We start from the raw sequence: 18,992 nt of genomic DNA on the forward strand, positions 1-18,992 counted from the left end.
GGCCCAATCCGATCAACTCGACACGCCAACATCTTGTGAAGATGACTCGAAAGCCGCCATCTCATACTCGATCGAAATTACCATTCTACCCTTCTGTCACCACTATAAACATGGGTACTATTTTCAATAACAATGTAAGTTCTTGATTATTGCTCACTAAGCTTAAGAACTAATACAGTTCATTTTTACTACTCCACTCAAGTCACTCACTGACTTGATCGTTGGAGGAACAACCGGGGGAACCCAACCCCGCCCTCTTAAGATTTGCTACTTGTGCATGGAAGAACAGCTTACTCCAGAACCAAACATTTGGGGGGTTAGAGGACCTCCGTTAATCACTCCTTTCATTTGACTACCTGATATCAGACATCAACAAAAAGCATTATGTCTAAGTTACATAGTTATATTTATAATGAAAAAAATTAAAATTACAAGATCTTCAATTGTGATCAGTTTTTGGGAGATTTTGATTGTTAGGCCTTTTATCTTTTTGTTCAAGTTGCAATTTTTATTGAATATGTTAGTTTTTTCTCCCACTTCTCAGTGAAGATGTTGGGAAGACATATGTTGATAATAGTTACTCTTTGAATAAATGACATGCTAGTAATTATGTGCAGTTAGCCTCTGTTTTTTCCATAAATATTGATAAGATTTGTGCCTACGGTAGTTGGCCTTTGAATTGTGCATTTGATATGTTTTCCTAACCCGCATCACGTGCAACCCTAATTTGGACCAAAGATGAGACCTTTCAACCTAAAACAAAAAATAGTGACACAATACTGCCCTTTTGTCCTAACATGTATTTGATGCGTTTTCTTAACATGCACCACGCGCAACCCTATTTAGGACCCAAAAAAAAAAAGACACCTTTCAACCTAAAACAATAAAAAATGATGCGATGATCTTATCGGGTTGACAAAGGCACTTGTCTGGTTCGGTTCATCAATCGTAGCTTATCGGGTTCAGATCCGTTAGGACGAAGGGCACTGTTGTAACTTCAAGGTTCAAAACCCACCAGAAAAACCCTAACAAGCGATTACTCCACATAAAAAGCAAACCCCAGGTCGCATCGCGTGCTGCCGCCGTCGAATTCCCAAAATGTCGAAAAGAGGTACGATCTTATATCTTAATTCGAATAATTGTTTTTATTAATGGCTGTTTCTTTTGATTTAATGAAGTTTTCACCGAAAAAGTTGAAATCTTGCGGGAACTTCCCTGCTGTTTATTTAAAAGATTTAATCAGCTAGATTGAGTCACTTCCCAGCAGTCGTTTGCTTTATGGAAATTACTCCAATTTATTGGAGATTATGCGGTTAATCAGCTCATAAGCATGTACCTCTCTTGATGCCACCTCAAATTCTCATTTTCAGGGATAAAGTAATCTGCTTTTACAGTTATCTCATTTCAAAGACACCCCTTTTCATTTCATCGTAGATTGTTGTATGGTTAGCGATTTCAATAGTAGTTGAAACTGAATTGATTAATTAGGGCGCGGAGGATCGGCCGGGAACAAGTTCAGGATGTCGCTGGGTCTTCCGGTGGCTGCCACCGTGAACTGTGCCGATAACACTGGAGCGAAGAACCTGTACATCATCTCAGTGAAGGGTATCAAGGGGCGATTGAACAGGCTGCCGTCGGCTTGTGTCGGCGACATGGTGATGGCCACTGTGAAGAAAGGAAAGCCTGATTTGAGGAAGAAGGTGATGCCTGCCGTCATTGTGAGGCAGCGCAAGCCTTTTCGCCGAAAGGACGGTGTCTACATGTACTTTGAAGGTATACATGTGTTAATATAGTTTCTTGAATGTGTGTTTGATGATTATTGTGAGTACAAAGAAATCAGTCCGATGCGAGTAGAGTTTGTTTTGAACATGATGATTGAATTAGAACGATGTAGGGTTCATTTCATGTAGTTTTTACTAGGTTTTATGTTGGCTGTCGGCTAACCAACAACACAAACCTCGTTTATGTTAGCTTGGGACATGCAGTGAGAATATGAATATTTAAGGTCAACAATGGTTGCATTAGTATATCTATGCAAAAGTTGTAGATATATTATCACAAATCGCCTTATTGTGATTCTGAGCATAATGGTATTTGTCTTGTTGCTTCTAATTGATGCTTTGTAATTTCACTTTCTATATTTGGTTGATTGAAGTTTAATTTCTATGGGTGTCTACAAGTGCCTTTGGAAGCATATAGAAGGTGTTTGAAATAATATCCTACGCCTTCCAACTGCACTAACAATACTACCATTGGACTTGTAAATTGCAACTGACCCATTTGTTATTCTTTGTGGGATGTTGCTTTTGTCCTTTTGGTTCTTCCTTGTTGATTCTTTGCTAACTCGTAATCTTTGTGGTGACGGAGGAGGTTTTTCCTCCTTAGCTTACCCGAGCAAACAATCATGTTTGCAAATTCCCAAGTAAACGTCACGTATAAAGCTTTCTGTGTGTTGATGGTTTTTCCTGAAGGCATAGCCTCTAAGGAATACCTCCACCCCGAAGCGGTCTCGTATTCCATCGCCTGGAGGAGCAACATCGCTGCCCTTACCTGTTGGGACTGGCCATGAGACGAACATCTTACCCTACCACTTGTAACATGTATTAGAATGTATCATTTTACCGTTTTCTTTTTAGTCTCTGCTAGTTACCGATTCTAATAGGGTGTGTTGTCCTCAATTTCAACGGAACACGCCAATCATGTGAATGAATGTTGTATAAAGGTTTTCTGATGTTGATAGTGCATAAATTTATTTTTCAAACGGCTAGTCCACTGTGAGCTCTTCTCATATTTCCTCACATATTAGCATTAAAGACAGTTGTCTTTATAATTAATTGAGCGTTATTTCCTCCTAAGTGTTAAATTATGTCACTTACAAGATTTGTTTATGATTTATATCTTGGTTTGTTCTGACATGTTTATACTTATTTGCTTGTGATGTAGATAATGCTGGGGTTATTGTGAACCCAAAGGGGGAAATGAAAGGTATATGTCTATATCCTTTTCCCATGGATTATCCTTTTTTTAACCATCTCAGCATCTAACTCTATTTTGTACATGCATTGATGTTTGTAGTGAAAACTGAAATGCATAAATTTGTTTCTGCCTCTTTATCTAATACATATATCAATCGATGTTTTCTGCTTCTTCAGGATCTGCAATTACTGGACCAATTGGAAAGGAGTGTGCTGATTTGTGGCCTAGGATTGCTAGTGCAGCCAATGCCATTGTGTAATGTCCAGATTTTTCTTCAGGTGTCAATGAGGAGTAGTAGTTTCATGTTATTTGTTACTGAAAAGAAAAGTGAGTTTTTTAAATATGGATCCATATTTGTATTGGATGTTTTTGTTTTCCCGTGACGTACATATATTGGAATTTGTTTAGAACTGATCCAGCTGATGGTAGCCTTGGTGTCCTTTTGTTATGAAATTAAATGGTGATTGTTTGCGTCAAAAGTTGGTTTTGTTATGGAATTCATTATATCTTCGGTCGATTACAACAAATTCAAAAGAAATAGCCTTTTTATAAGACTTCTTTTACACAACAAAAGAAAAATTACAACTTTTTAGAAACAAACGCAGGATCGTTGTTTGGATCGCTGCTTGCGTGGGATCTTTGCCTGTGCCGGGAGCGCTTTGACTCGTGGACCACCAAATCACAGATTCTGATTGAACCGTGAGGGGTTTAATGATTCTTCCTTCGTTTATCGAAGTAAGAATTTGAAGCGAATATCTTATCGATGTAAGATGTTCACTCTTCCAAAGATCAAGTCTGAGCTTAGATCTCTAGGAATGGCCAAAAGCTTCTTGAGGATGTTTGTGAAGAAGAAAGACTCTCTCTCTTGCTCTAATTCACCAAAACTCAAGGCTCTCTGCTCTAATCTGCTTTGGAAATGCTCCGCCCCTGTCCATGATGACCATAGGGGGGTATTTATAGCCTCCTTAGACGATAACTGAAGAAATAGCCGGTCAATAACTGTCTCTTTAGGCGCGGCAGCTGATGCTGTCGCGGCTAAAGGGCGCGACAGTCGACACGAGCGCAACAGTCGACACGGCCGCGGCTAAAGGGCGCGGCAGTCAACACTGCCGCGGCTAAAGGGGCAGTTACACCCACGTTCATACGTGTTTGAAACAGTTCTCCCACGACCTTTAACCACCTTTTTCGTGGTTTAACTGCCTGTCCACGTAAAGGGGCAGTTACACCCACGTTCATACGTGTTTGAAACAGTTCTCCCACGACCTTTAACCACCTTTAGGTTTGATCGTTCAATTTGTGGACCTCTCGTTCATGGAACGAATCGAGAGGGGATTTTGGCTTTGGTCCTAACTGTTTAAAGGTTTGACCAAGATGGGAATTTGAGACGATCCTAACTGTTTAAAGGTTTGATCGTTCAATTTGTGGACCTCTCGTTCATGGAACGAATCGAGAGGGGATTTTGGCTTTGGTCCTAACTGTTTAAAGGTTTGACCAAGATGGGAATTTGAGACGATCCTAACTGTTTAAAGGTTTGATCGTTCAATTTGTGGACCTCTCGTTCATGGAACGAATCGAGAGGGGATTTTGGCTTTGGTCCTAACTGTTTAAAGGTTTGACCAAGATGGGAATTTGAGACGATCCTAACTGTTTAAAGGTTTGATCGTTCAATTTGTGGACCTCTCGTTCATGGAACGAATCGAGAGGGGATTTTGGCTTTGGTCCTAACTGTTTAAAGGTTTGACCAAGATGGGAATTTGAGACGATCCTAACTGTTTAAAGGTTTGATCGTTCAATTTGTGGACCTCTCGTTCATGGAACGAATCGAGAGGGGATTTTGGCTTTGGTCCTAACTGTTTAAAGGTTTGACCAAGATGGGAATTTGAGACGATCCTAACTGTTTAAAGGTTTGATCGTTCAATTTGTGGACCTCTCGTTCATGGAACGAATCGAGAGGGGATTTTGGCTTTGGTCCTAACTGTTTAAAGGTTTGACCAAGATGGGAATTTGAGACGATCCTAACTGTTTAAAGGTTTGATCGTTCAATTTGTGGACCTCTCGTTCATGGAACGAATCGAGAGGGGATTTTGGCTTTGGTCCTAACTGTTTAAAGGTTTGACCAAGATGGGAATTTGAGACGATCCTAACTGTTTAAAGGTTTGATCGTTCAATTTGTGGACCTCTCGTTCATGGAACGAATCGAGAGGGGATTTTGGCTTTGGTCCTAACTGTTTAAAGGTTTGACCAAAATGGGAATTTGAGACGATCCTAACTGTTTAAAGGTTTGATCGTTCAATTTGTGGACCTCTCGTTCATGGAACGAATCGAGAGGGGATTTTGGCTTTGGTCCTAACTGTTTAAAGGTTTGACCAAATGGGAATTTGAGACGATCCTAACTGTTTAAAGGTTTGATCGTTCAATTTGTGGACCTCTCGTTCATGGAACGAATCGAGAGGGGATTTTGGCTTTGGTCCTAACTGTTTAAAGGTTTGACCAAATGGGAATTTGAGACGATCCTAACTGTTTAAAGGTTTGATCGTTCAATTTGTGGACCTCTCGTTCATGGAACGAATCGAGAGGGGATTTTGGCTTTGGTCCTAACTGTTTAAAGGTTTGACCAAATGGGAATTTGAGACGATCCTAACTGTTTAAAGGTTTGATCGTTCAATTTGTGGACCTCTCGTTCATGGAACGAATCGAGAGGGGATTTTGGTTTTGGTCCTAACTGTTTAAAGGTTTGACCAAATGGGTATTTAAGACGATCCTAACTGTTTAAAGGTTTGATCGTTCAATTTGTGGACCTCTCGTTCATGGAACGAATCGAGAGGGGATTTTGGCTTCGGTCCTAACTGTTTAAAGGTTTGACCAAATGGGTTTTGTGAGGGAAGATTGATCTAACGAAGTGATCGAATCTCATCTCAGCAAAAGAGTGTTCGAAAATCATAATAGGAGCTTAGTATTTATCATTCTGTCCATAATAATCGGGTTATCCCTAAGAATATTATATTTAACATTCTTCCAGGAACTTCCCATTACATGAATTATCGACCCCCAGCTTTCTTTGTAAAACTGGGTATAACGAGGAGTACGTTAACCTCAGTCATATGTTCGGGTTATCCTTAAGAATATAGGATTCTCCAGGAACTTCCCGTTAAGGAAAGGAAATAGTTTAGACTCATATACCTTTTGGAGTATCGAGGAGCAGTTTATACTCGTATACTTTTCGGAGTGAGGGGAAACAGTTTATACTCGTGTACCCAATGGAGTTGGGGAAAACAGTTTATACTCGTGTATCCGATGGAGTAATATGGTCGTCTTTACTCGACTTCTTTGGCCGTTATGACGCCGGAGTCAATTAAGGCTTGGATTTTGTTTTTGAGTCCAAAGCAAATTTCGGTGGGATGAAGAATCCTTCTGTGGTACGCACAGTAATTTGGATCCGTAATCATCTTAGCTCCATCCTGATCTTTAATAGGTGGTAGCTCGATTTTGTCATTAGCGAGGAGGTATTCCAATATGGCTGGAGCTTCATCCTCTTCGAATGAATATTCTTTTTGAAACTTCGGATCGAAAGTTGCGTTCCCAATGATTGCAGATGTCATTTGTTGGCCTTTCTCAGCTTCCTTTCTTTTAAGAAAGTGTTCAGCTTGTTCGCCACGAAATTTTAACTCCTTCCAAGTTGTGGACGGCTCAACCCCCAAAGCTTCCAAGACATCGATGGAGAGGTTATTGTGGCATGTTTGCAGGATGAACTCCTCTGTAATAGGATCTCTGCAATTCATCGCCATGTTACGGAAACGCTTGACAAAATTGTCGACTGACTCTCCGTCTTTTTGCTTCTCATCCAAAAGGATTCCGATTGACACTTCGGTGTCATCATCGAAGAAGTTGCTGAGGAACAAACTTTCCATGTCATCCCAGCAATTGATGCTCCCTGGCTTGAGCCGTCGGTACCAATCGAAGGCGGGCCCACGAAGGGTGCCAACGAATGACCGGATCATTAAGGCCTCGTTTCCAGAGATTATGCCCAAATGAGACTTGAAATAAATCAAGTGTTGAATCGGCGAACTCTTCCCTTCAAACGGTGTGAAGTTAATCAGATTGAATTTGGTCGGGTATGGTATTGAATCCCATTCCCTCGGATAAGGACATGGAATACCCGTCTTCTTAACTTCTTGAGCCGTCATCAAAGCATTGATTTTGTCTTCAAGTTTTTGCATTTTCCCGTCATCGTCTTCATTTCTTTCTGAATGATGTCGAGTAAAGATAATTGGACCACCCCCAGTGAGAGGTGCTATTGAACCACCCCCAATATCGTTATTGGGAGGATCCGTTAAACCACCCCCAGCGTTATTGCCATTGGGAGGTGTATCAGCCATAATGACTTCATCCACCTCTGGATCACTGTCATCTACAACATTCCGAGTGTGGTGGCTGGATTCAAATCGCTGATTGGACTCAGGAGGTTGAGGCTGTTGAGTTAACAGTTCTCTCATTTGTTGGATAGCCAACTTCATTTCTGTCTTCACTTCAGCTCTAATTTCTTCACGTTGTTTGGCTAGAGCTTCCTGAAGTATTTGAGTGAACTGATCAGCAGTGATTGTGAATACTTCTCTGATTTGTCCTGTGCTAGACATTGTATCATCAGAAGCGATTGCAGAATAAGTGTCCGAGAATTCATCCTCCGAGGACATTCCTTCTTGCATTCTCTTGTAGTCTCTGCGTCTGATAGCTCCTAATTGGAGTCGAGACATCCTTTGAGCAATTCTTGGATTGACTTTTCCTTTCGGGGAAAAGTCGGGATTTGAGTCACTTGAATGCTGTTTAGACTTTCTTCTATCAGCTACGTTGATGGTGACTTCAGGGAATTCATCATTTTGGGCAGCTGATTTTCTTTTGCGGAAATGTCTCAGCTTAGGCTTTGATAATGCAGAGACTTTTCGTGGGATGATTTCTCGTTTGAAACAGTCACATTCTGATAATGCTGTTTTGACGAGTCGTGCACAGGAACAACGAGAGTTTATCTCTCGAATAACTCTCTTTCGAAAATTATTCACAACCTCAATTTGATAATACGATTCATTGGTATGATTGCCAAAAAATCGTATCGTCTGTTGGTATGATCTCCCAGGTATGACGATATCATTTGGTGAATGCGTCTTCTTCTGGGGGTATAAAACCTTGTTGGCATTCTCAGGACAATTTATTTTTGTCTTTGAGCGATCCAAGGTTATGTCGGGAGTCGCACGTTTAGAACCACCCCCTTGTGGGTATGGAGTCTTAACGGGCTCCGAATGCTGATTTTGCATAAGTCCAGACTTTGGAATCCAAACTTGACGAAGTTTTGGTGATTCTTTGGTCACCATTTCCTTTCTCTTTTCTCGTCTTTGTTGTGAGAGAGCATGGGCATTAGCAGCTTTTGCACGACGTTTTTGTATACGTTCTTTGAGGGTCGAACGAGTCTTTTTGACAATAGTCCATTCATCCGTCGTGAGTTTAGCAGAGACATGAGTGATTGGTCGTTGAGACAACTGAACCACTCGATGTCTCCTCGACTTTAGGTCCGCGTGATAACGAACCCCGTCGGTTTGTTCCAACGCCTTAGCCATTTGGCGAGCGCGGCGTTGGCGTTGTCTCTGACGAGCTCTTTTCGTCAATGCCGGTGGGCTTTGATTTAATGACTCTTTACTTGGCGAAGAGCCATTATGAGCAGAGAGGTTGTGAGTAGAATCCTCAGCAACAATCAGGCGAGAGTCTTCATTTTGTGCCTTCTTTGGCATGCAACTCTTCCTCAATTGTGAGATCCTCTTGTACTTGCGAGATAATGAAGATCTTGAAGAGGATGATGAGAGATATTCCTCAAACTTGGTTTGGTCGAATTCGTATTCGACCATGGATTCAACTGGAATCTTGATCGGCTGCGACACGACGGTCTCGGCAGCGAGACCGTTGGCTCCCACTGTGGTCGCCAGCTTGTTTGCGTCAAAAGTTGGTTTTGTTATGGAATTCATTATATCTTCGGTCGATTACAATAAATTCAAAAGAGATAGTCTTTTTATAAGACTTCTTTTACACAACAAAAGGAAAATTACAACTCTTGAGAAACAAACGCAGGACCGTTGTTTGGATCGCTGCTTGCGTGGGATCTTTGCCTGTGCCGGGAGCGCTTTGACTCGTGGACCACCAAATCACAGATTCTGATTGAACCGTGAGGGGTTTAATGATTCTTCCTTCGTTTATCGAAGTAAGAATTTGAAGCGAATATCTTATCGATGTAAGATGTTCACTCTTCCAAAGATCAAGTCTGAGCTTAGATCTCTAGGACTCGCTAGAAGCTTCTTGAGGATGTTTGTGAAGAAGGAAGACTCTCTCTCTTGCTCTAATTCACCAAAACTCAAGGCTCTCTGCTCTAATCTGCTTTGGAAATGCTCCGCCCCTGTCCATGATGACCATAGGGGGGCATTTATAGCCTCCTTAGACGATAACTGAAGAAATAGCTGGTCAATAACTGTCTCTTTAGGCGCGGCAGCTGATGATGTCGCGGCTAAAGGGCGCGACAGTTGACACTGTCGCGGCCAAAGAGCGCGGCAGTCGACACTGCCGCGGCTAAAGGGGCAGTTACACCCACGTTCATACGTGTTTGAAACAGTTCTCCCACGACCTTTAACCACCTTTTTCGTGGTTTAACTGCTTTTCCACATCAGCACACGTTCTATTTCTGATACTCCGCCACGTGGACTTTAAATAATCATCAGATAACTGTATTATAACTGCTGTAGCATCCTGCTTTAACTGCCGCGGCACCATAGGTTGCAGCGGTTAAGCCGCGACACCATAGGCTGCCGCGCCTTAGCCGCGGTACCTTGGTCTGCCGCGCCTTAGCCGCGGCACCTTGGTCTGCCGCGCCATAGCCGCGGCACCATGTCCTGCCGCGCCGCCATATGTTGCTTGATGACGTGTATATTATTCTTCTATATCGTCTTGAGTGGTCTTTGAATGTCTGTAAGCATTTTTTGACGCCTACAGTGATGGTTTGAAGATAATAAAGGTTCAGATGTGTGCGCCCAAGATTGTTGCACTGCATGGGTTGAAGATGAAAAGCAAGGTCAGCGGCGTGATCATCTGGATCAATAAGAGATTATTGTTCATTGTTTCTTTTATTTTTCCCCCTCCCCTCCCGTCCCTTCTGATATTGATCTTTGAGTTTTGCGTATTCACCCTCTCCCTCCCATTCTGATATCGAGCTTTGAGTTTGCATATGAAGTTGTCGCTTATAAATTCGGTAGGTTTTCTGGGTAAAGGTGCCTGTGCCCTATTTTCCTCTGTAAGAATTGATGTTTTGTGGAGCTTTTTAGCTATTCAACTAGAGATGGCAATTTAATTGAACAATAGTCACCTAGTTGATTCAAATTTGATACATTAGATTACATGATACTTGCTTAATAAGCTAGAAACTATGGATTTACAAGAACATGTAATAATGTTGACATATTTCTGAATAGTAGCATGGGTAGATTCTGTAATAGCCAAGATATCCGTCTTTTTAAAATAAATTAAAAGAATTGTCTAATCGAATGATGTGTAAATATTTAAACCAAAAAACAGATAAACATACATGCCAGCAGGACAATCCGGGTTCAGGAAATTTAGCCTCGTCCACTCATCGCCCTGCGTCCTAGAAATAATTTGTACTAAAAAAGAAAAAAGATCTGTCGAGCACATACTTTTGCAAAAGGAGGCATTTTTGGGGTCTTTTTTGTGTAAATTCGAGTCGAGGCCTCAAATCAATTCATCATCGCTTCGACCCCTCTCCCATCTCCCTCGCAGGCTCCCACTATGTTCACCTCATCATCTCCGTCCTCCGTCTTTCTTCCTCTCCTCTCCTCCTCCTCCTCTCACCTCACCCATCACCTCCTCTCACCAGCCGCCGGCGAACACCAAATTGCCAAAGACCCTCCCTCAAGATCTCTTGCTCTTCAGACCCCATAACCGCCTCACCAACCTCCTGTGGGCCGCCTCCCTCCCCCCTCCTCCTCATCTCGCCGCCCGCTCCACCTGGCACTCCACCTGGCACCTCTCATGCGCCAGCTGGCCCCCACCACCCCCCTTCTCCTCCTACTCCCGCCCTCCCTCCCAGTTCCCTCCGTCCCTCCCCCTACTCACCTCCCCTCCCTCCGCCTCCGCTTTCGCGCCCACCCTTGCCCGTGGGCGCACCGCGCCCTCATCCTCCTCGCCCTCGCCGGCGTCGAGTCATCCGTTCGACTCGAGGTCGTGACCCCCGGGCTCGACGGAGCTTGGATGTCGGGAGACGGGTCGAGGCTGAGGGACGTCTACAAGAGGAGGAAGGGCGGGTACGAGGGGAGGGCGACGGTGCCGATGCTGTGGGACGAGGAGAGGGAGGAGGTTGTCTGTAACGAGAGCTGGGAGATCGTCAAGTTCCTCAGCTCCATCGGAGGTTTGGATCTGTGGGGGGAGGAGACGAGGGAGGAGATCGAGAGGTGGAATGGGATTGTCTATCCTAACGTCAACAATGGGGTTTACAGGTAACCCATCGATTTTTTGCTTCGTGATTGACGTAACAAAGTTCGAACAAGAGTTATCTCTTTGTTATCCGTATCCGTCTATACCTGTTAGAATACAGGGAAGATTGCGGATATAGCCGTAGACCACCTGCATTCTCAACTCCGTTAGTTTTCCCATTTAAATTAAATTGGATACACCTGATCTTAACGTCGAACTAACGGAGTTGAGAATCAAGGGGATCTATCTGCAATTAAGCAAGTGTACTTGTGCTACGCATCGACGTATAAAGGGTCTGGGTCTCTCTGCGACGACACATTACATGATACCCAGTGAAGGGGGTGCACAACCTAGTTTGGACACCAAGGAGTCCAAATGCTTGAAGAAAATTTAGGAATAGTAAGCGTCTACCGTCCTGCAATGCGAAAGGATTTGCTGTAATTAACTCTTGGGTAATTGCAGATGTGGGTTTGCACAGAGTCAAGAAGCATACGACAGTGCGGTAAACGACCTATTCAGTACTTTGGATATGTTAGAAGCTCACCTCTCGACGTCTCGCTACTTGTGCGGAGATTCGCTGACACTAGCTGATATTTGCTTGTTTACGACTCTGATTCGCTTCGATCTTGTGTATCATGGCCTCTTTAAGTGCAGCAAGAAGAAGCTCATTGAGTACCCCAACCTCTATGCATATACAAGAGACGTGTATCAGATTCCAAAGGTGGCAGAAACTTGTAATTTTGAGGCTATCATGGATGGGTATTATCGGATCTTGTTCCCGTTGAATCCTGGGAGTATTCGACCCATTATGCCTTCGGCCTGTCAGCATGAGCATCTTCTTCAGCCTCATAACAGAGAGTTGCTGCCTTCCAGGAGTAGCAGAGAAGCACAGCAGCTTCATGCTATCTGATTCCTGTAGAGTAAAATTAATGTATATAGCTGTAGTAGGGTTTCAGTATCTTATAAAGAGACGTAGCTCGATGTATGTTAAATCACTTTGTACAATAGACTATCATGCATTGCAGCACCATACACTTTGTTATCAGTATCAATAACCGCAGCAAATTTTGAAACCTGACTTCAACGCTTACAAGCACAAGTATATGTTTTTGTGCAATAATGCTGTCATCGAACAATTGTCAAAAACTCAGATTAGACTTCAAACAATGCAAATTTAGCATGACACGCAATTTATTCACAATACTAGATTACAGATCGTTTAGCAGAAAAAGTTCTTTTTGCAGGTTTAACTCCAGAACCGCATACTGTATTACATCAGTTTCACAACCAAAATAGAACAAAATCAACCTGATCTACTATTTTCTGCAACTTAACTAAATGGTTTCAACTTAGATATACAGAATTGAATAAACTGATATTCTGAAGGTCAGCGTGTATAGGCAAACACCAACAAAATCCTATACTTGTACTGCACATTAAAACCTTTAGGGCAATTTTTCCCCCCTTTCCAGTTTCCCCCTTTCCAGCATGGCACTTGACATCATTACTTACAAAATGGTACTGCCGCCAAACCATGTACGAAAGGCACCACGACTCTCAAAAGAAACCCATTGTGGCATATAATTATCCCCCAAAATATAATGTTGATAAAATTTGCACCCATCATCTTGCTTTTGAAATGGTTTGACTCAGCAGTTCACCTCAGTACCAATGCCTTTGACCGTGCTCCTGCAGATAAAAGATAAGAAAATATAGACGAATCAGAAAGTGCAAGTGCTGCCAAGAATATAGCTTGTGAACGTCAACTTTTTCACTTTTAGAACATTATATTCAAAAGACCAATTTAGACAGGATGGCATAACATCTGAGTTTTTCACCTAATAATTCCACAGGAAACATCTTTAAATTTCAAATTATACACAAACCACCCTTGATGTGGGTTTGTGCTGCAACCAACCGCCTCTGAGTCCAAGTTAACACTAAAAATCTAAAAATAACCTTAAAAATTCACATTCAAGGCACATTACTCATTTTGTTGATGTGTAGCTCTAGTTAGAATACAAGTCACAAACCTAAAACATGAATTTTTTTGGTTTTTTAATAAAAATTTGACTGGGAGGTTGTTGATTGCTACACAAACCCATGTTAAAGGTGGTTTATGTATAAATTGGTTCCTGTAGAATTTCCTATTTTTAAGGTGATTTCCATGAAAAAACCCCAACATCTAACCTACATCAGTATGTATCACTCTAGTTGAAACAAGGGATCCTATGACAAGTTTTAACAGTCAAATAAAATGCATGTCAAGCCCCCGGGCCAACAAGCTCGTTAGCGCGATGTAAGCGTGAGACCCAATGAATGCAGCATGTTGAGCATGTTGTTTTGGCTCAAACCAATGCCAAAATTAGCTGGCCAATACTACACTTGAACTTCATGACCCATCATTTAAACCCTCTATAACTCTTCTTATTTTCTCACATGATACTAAAGTTGGGGCATCACAATCACTCACCTTAAATAAGCGACGTCCTCATCGCAACATTACAATTAGCACATCCCAGTGTCACCGCCAAGCGATGTAGACTCTAGAGGTGGTTCCTAGGGGCTTGTAGAGGTGACTCCCACCACACTTATATGCACTTAGTCTCGCATCGCACTTAGTTCTACATTTCCGACTGGCTAATTGTTTTGATACCATTTGTTACGCCTCGGGCCCGTGAGCCAATTGATGCAATGCAGCTCTAAGACCCACAGAGTGCAACACATAGCTTGGCTTGATCCACTGTCAAAATGGACTAGTCACATTGCACTCGACTCCTTGGACTTGCATTATAAACCATTCAATTGCTCATTCAATTGCTCAGTCGGTATCCAATATGGGACTAAGTCTTGGGGCATTATAATGCAGCTTCTAATATAGAAAACATTGGTCTTTTTCAAGTTAAAACAAAATAAAATAGCCAACCATCCAGGGCAACTTAAAAACCCATAGGTGAAATTAATGCACTCCGCAATAAGAAGCTCTCTAGCACATCTAAATCCAATAAGAAGCTCTCTAGCAAAGACAACAGAGAGGCTACTAGACAACACATAACTCATTCATTCCTTTGCTGAAAAACACTTTTAACATTTTCATATTTAGATGACAAGAGAAAGCATAAAAACTTACTTGAGCGCTTCATGTCCCTACAGAATTTACTTCCACAACGACATTTAAATGCCTTTACTGGATGACTGACATCACTAAAGTCAATCCCATAGTCCTGCAAGTGGAAGAATATGGAAGTAAACAGACTCCCTCCAAACATGAATCACCACTAAGAACAGGAAACAATCCATGATCAATTTGGAAACCAAGCAATTTAATATTTAGAAACTGAAAAGTGCATCAGCTAGGACATAATTGTGCAACTTACACAGAATGTGTGTCAAAAATCAACCATACTGACATGCTTATACAAGCACGTTTTCCATTATTTAACTTGTCTAATGGACCTATAATTAAAATTGGGAGACATAATTTTGTTATTTAAATTTTTAATAACTGTAACTCTGCAAGACATATTGATCAGGATCTAACTAAACAAATACTTCCACAAAGTACAATTGGTGATCATATCCTGCCTATGGTATACCTAAAATCAGCCGGGTAAGACATTCATATATTGAAACAGGACGAATTAAACATCGACTGCTTCAGGCTTACCGGTTTGGGTGTGAAAGTTGGAACCATAGTCTCGTCTATGGTAACTGGCATCGACAAAATCGTCCAAGAAAGGCATTGGTTATAGACAGAATCTTTTCTGACTCAAGTACATCTTGGACGAAATCCATTTTTTAAGGCTCCAAAGCACAGCAGGTGAGAAATTCCTGGGCAAACACATAGCAAAATGTGCTACGAGGAACTGCATATATTCACTTTTGGTATGACTTTGACGAGAGGAAGTATTTAAAGAAACAGCTTAAAGAACAGCAATCTGAAACAAAAGGTTCAAAAGACTGATGTTGAATTTCCTTTTGAAGTTAAAAAAAATTAAACATAAAATATTAGGTTGCTATAGTTTTCCATTACTAACTAGTTGCATCTAGCATTCAGCTATTAGTTTCTTCCCAGATCACTAGAGAGATGATTGGTGACCAATTACCTATATAAGCTTAATGTAATATGAGAATAGATGAGGAGGGTTATATTCAGTTATCCTAAACTAAAAGTTCATGTCTATAGGCTGTAACGAACCGAACAAACATGGCTCACATGCATGATGATCCGGATGGCATGTGTCGCAAATTCCTAGTTCAAAGTGAGAAACTGTTGAGAAAAATAAATTTCCAGATCCAGCACAAGAAAAAAGGATTAAATTAATAACAAACAACAGACTGGCTACATCAGTAGTCACACGCTAATACAACTCAGTCAATTTCATGTGACATCCCTACTACTAGGTCCAGTATGGAATTGATAGCATTATAACAGTGGAGAAAAATAAATTTTATCCATGAACTCATAAAGAACACAGTTTCTTCTGGAACTTAGTAGCTAAGAGATTGTTAAAACACCTGAATTAACTATAAATTATTAGTTATGAATCCTTCAAAAGAGAATGCCATCTGTGAAATGATTAAAAGAATCTAGTCTATGCGTAAGTGTGTGATGCAACTATGAAAGCCTAAATAAAATACAAATTTCTACACTAGAAGTGAAATTGCTTTAGCTCAAAGAAAAAGGAAGTTAATCACATCAATGCTGCTTACCCATGTTAATTCCTCATTTTTCTCAATTTTTCTCGCCGTGAAAAAGGCAAGCTGCACAAAAGCATGAAAAAAAATTATAAACTCCCTGGATTAATTGTGTTAAAGTCCACTTTTGATAAAGACGAATTGCGCCTACATGGTAATAGTGGCGATCTGGAGTCTCCACTTCCACAGGAATCTCAACCATATTTGCATCCACACATCTACAGAGATCATCCACAATAGAAAGAGAATGTAAAGAAACGAATCACTAATGAAATCGTGACAAAGGGAAGGAGCATAACAAAATGAAGGGACGAAAGGAGACTGCAAGGGAAATTATTAAGCATGCTCTGGAACATCGTAGTGATGTAAAAATAAAAAAAATCGGTAAGGGCTAAATGTAAAACTGTAGTGCAATTTGACAATGAATATTTTAATAAATCTGTTCTAATGTTAATTAACTTAAACTAGAAGGGGGGAACTAGATGACAATTTATACCTGACATCAAAAAAAAAAGTGATAAAGTTGAACGAGCACATTAATAGAGCTTTAATGCTTTCTAGAAATAAAGAATTCTAAATCTTGTGTAGCAAAGACATATAGTTGAAGAATGCAAAAAAGTTAACCATAGAACACATGTAATTATGAAGTTTTTGCAGTTGAAATGCAGAAAATGTAATGCATATAGATGATTCAGACCAAACGGCATCTTAAGATTTTTAAAAATAGGAACCAAATGACATATATTTATAAGGAAAGGTTATAAAATATATACTGATAATAAGAAGTAAATTAGGGATATTACCTGTGATTAACAAATCTTGCAACATTTCCATAAAATGTTGCATCCAAACACAGAGCTTCCTCGTCTTTCAGGACCCCTTCTGAGCCCCAATCAGCATCCAGAAGAACAGGGTATGTATGTCTAGCATTGCCAGTGCTCTGGATTGTTCGATTGTATAATTCTATGTTAGTTAGTACCTCACCAACATATTCACACACAAATGTGCCTTTAGGTAACTCATCCAGAGTGCGAAGTCCCCATCCCTTTCCTTCAGGTGTAAAAAAAACCTAAAGCACACAAAAATTGTTTTAACTACGATTGAATCATAACTAAACCAATAGCGGAAGGTGAAAAGAACTGTACAATGTCTAGTTGTAAAAGAAAAGGAAACTAGAAGAAACTGAAGGCTTACATGTGTGTGTGTGTGTGTGTCATAATATAGAAGAACAACATAAAAATTGGCAGTTGTGATAATATCACAAGAGTATATCATGTATGTACATGAATATGGAATGAAGTAGACCTGTAAATTGCATGTGATGCCACGCTGAATGATGCGGTTTTTACACTGCATACTACATCCACATTTGCTCCAGCATTCTTTGATAAATTTTCTGACAAGATGCCCTTTGCACTTGCCCGGCGCATCCCCACTCTTAGGCCGTTCCAGCGGACAATCTTGGCAATAGACATGCTGGTGTTTATGAGGATTGCAATTCATGGAAATGCACTCGTCCAGAAATGACTCCTTGACCAGTCCCTTGCATGTATAGGCATATTCACCTCCAGTTTCCCGTGCACAAGGACAAGGTATGGTGGCAGCCAGACAGTCCCCATAACAGTCAGAACAACAATCTTCGTCGCCAATTCTCGCAAGTGAAAAGTTCACATAGGCGTTTTGGTAGATGAGATTCCGAGGTATGTAGTAAAAATGGGAAGGATACCTCTCATTGCTGACTTCATTAACCAGAGAGATCGGAATTCTTTCTTCTCCTCTAGTTATGTCAGTGGGATCATGGGGAGGTCTTAGATCGCCAAGTGCAGTCTGTGGATACTGCACCACCTTTAAATTAGAGTGTTCTGGAGCTACATTTTCCTTTCCCTTTTCCTGTCTGTCTTCTTTATGTCGATCAACAGTTTGTCTAGTACTACCACCAACAGAATCATTCACAGAAAGTGTCGGTGTTTCCTGTCTATCATAACTCGGTTCAACGGTCAAGTCTGAGGCAACTTGACACATTTCTTTCATTACTTTCAGCAGGGAGAAGTCTGATGGCAAGAACTTGTAGCTTTTCAGACACCTGTCCTCCACCATTTTAAAGAAAGCATCAATGCTCGGCAAGGGAAGATCAGGGCTACCAGAGTTAAAGCTAAACTGAAGTTTCACCGCCCCAGTATCAGAGGAAGCTATATCCACAGTAGTAGAAGAAGCCCCTTGAGAAGTAACAAGCTCAGATGCCTTTCCATTTGATGCATTATCTGAGAGACTTCCGTTCCTCTTCGCTTTATCTGCATTCTTTGCTTCAGTTTGAGCTGCTAAGGATTCAACATCATTTTCTTGCAGACTGCTCATGTCCCTTGGTGAAGTTTCGCCTTGAGAGTGTTGGCATTGATGAACTACAAATGACCAAGCCAATCAAATTGGTACAGTAGCATACGAGTATGTTACGAAGATGTAAAAAACTATAATCATTCCAAATCAATAGATTACAAAATGAAATACATAACAACTTAAAGTACAACAAACATATATTACAGTTGATCTGCTATTTTGCCATACAAAAGTAACAAAACAAAGATGCTTAGAGGTACTTGAAGTCACTGCCTTAGGTCATCAGTTATGACAGGTTGATTTAGAGGCAAACAATGAGCTATGAAAAATTTTCAAGGTATTCTTATAGTATGGTGGCCAGGTTACCTTACCCAGTTTGGAAATGGTTTTAAAATGTACTTATTTCATTATGGTCCTGAGCTAAGGACAAACCCATAAATATTATAGCATGTAAGAAGGCTGGTTTA

At 41.0% G+C, this 18,992-nt stretch overlaps 3 protein-coding genes across 5 annotated transcripts in view; 2 read left to right on the forward strand and 1 right to left on the reverse strand.

Annotated features, from left to right (window-relative positions):
- On the forward strand, positions 1,003 to 3,399 carry LOC109849970 (60S ribosomal protein L23). Its single transcript, XM_020419866.1, has 4 exons — positions 1,003 to 1,111; positions 1,489 to 1,773; positions 2,944 to 2,985; positions 3,153 to 3,399. Exons 1-4 carry the CDS (start codon positions 1,099 to 1,101, stop codon positions 3,233 to 3,235), a joined length of 423 nt encoding a protein of 140 aa, XP_020275455.1. The 5' UTR covers positions 1,003 to 1,098; the 3' UTR covers positions 3,236 to 3,399.
- On the forward strand, positions 10,659 to 12,520 carry LOC109847307 (glutathionyl-hydroquinone reductase YqjG; the record flags this gene model as incomplete). The annotated part of the gene is given in 4 exon segments (XM_020416543.1): positions 10,659 to 10,962; positions 10,965 to 11,125; positions 11,128 to 11,516; positions 11,956 to 12,520. Coding segments are annotated over 4 exon segments (1,302 nt in total), but the record flags the coding sequence as incomplete, so codon positions are not given.
- LOC109847146 (probable inactive histone-lysine N-methyltransferase SUVR1) overlaps positions 12,646 to 18,992 on the reverse strand; it is a 9,769-nt gene continuing 3,422 nt past the window's right edge. For all 3 annotated transcript variants that reach the window (XM_020416390.1, XM_020416391.1, XM_020416389.1), the window contains exons 5-10: positions 17,497 to 18,590; positions 16,995 to 17,260; positions 16,343 to 16,409; positions 16,207 to 16,257; positions 14,624 to 14,717; positions 12,646 to 13,182 (exon numbers count right to left, since the gene is read on the reverse strand). In XM_020416390.1, coding sequence (XP_020271979.1) covers positions 13,151 to 13,182; positions 14,624 to 14,717; positions 16,207 to 16,257; positions 16,343 to 16,409; positions 16,995 to 17,260; positions 17,497 to 18,590 — 1,604 coding nt within the window. In that variant the 3' untranslated portion in view covers positions 12,646 to 13,150. The remainder of the gene's footprint in view (positions 13,183 to 14,623; positions 14,718 to 16,206; positions 16,258 to 16,342; positions 16,410 to 16,994; positions 17,261 to 17,496; positions 18,591 to 18,992) is intronic.

This window comes from Asparagus officinalis, chromosome 7 (genome assembly GCF_001876935.1).
Source record: "Asparagus officinalis chromosome 7, Aspof.V1, whole genome shotgun sequence".
NCBI lineage: Eukaryota > Viridiplantae > Streptophyta > Magnoliopsida > Asparagales > Asparagaceae > Asparagus > Asparagus officinalis.